Below are 416 nucleotides of genomic sequence, written 5' to 3' on the forward strand. Positions count from 1 at the left end.
CTCTTGTATGCCCAGGTTTTGTAGGCTTGTTATTTGGTTCCTATCAGGATGAAGCGAGTTTGGTAGATGCTGACCGCTTATATACACTTTGGTGTGCAAATCTATCGCAATCTCCTACCCTGTTTCGCTACCCGCTTTAGGATTCTTCGTCGTTGGTGTTCGCTCTCAATCCGGCTTATCAATTTGGATCCGCGTTTGGATATGGGCGAAGCGGATGCTGTCTCCACACATTCCCGAAAGGGTGGTGAATTTCTCAGGCTTTTGCGTCAAGTACTCTCCGCACTCCTGCCGGACTGTGTTCAATTGGCAGCCGCCAAACATTCCTCCACAGACTACGGTAGTCAGGATTCGACAATGAGCGTTTTTCTGGGCCAGAGTATGTTCATTTAAATCGGTCACCCGCTTGTGTGTGTGTG

The 416-nt window shown here is 48.8% G+C and overlaps 1 protein-coding gene across 1 annotated transcript; it reads left to right on the forward strand.

Moving 5' to 3' along the window:
• Nucleotides 1-66: 66 nt before the first annotated feature.
• On the forward strand, nucleotides 67-390 carry T265_12387 (hypothetical protein; the record flags this gene model as incomplete). The annotated part of the gene is made up of 1 exon (XM_009179933.1): nucleotides 67-390. One exon carries the CDS (start codon nucleotides 67-69, stop codon nucleotides 388-390), a length of 324 nt encoding a protein of 107 aa, XP_009178197.1.
• Between the last annotated feature and the right edge of the window lie 26 nt (nucleotides 391-416).

This window comes from Opisthorchis viverrini, assembly GCF_000715545.1.
Source record: "Opisthorchis viverrini unplaced genomic scaffold scaffold25988, whole genome shotgun sequence".
Lineage (NCBI taxonomy): Eukaryota > Metazoa > Platyhelminthes > Trematoda > Opisthorchiida > Opisthorchiidae > Opisthorchis > Opisthorchis viverrini.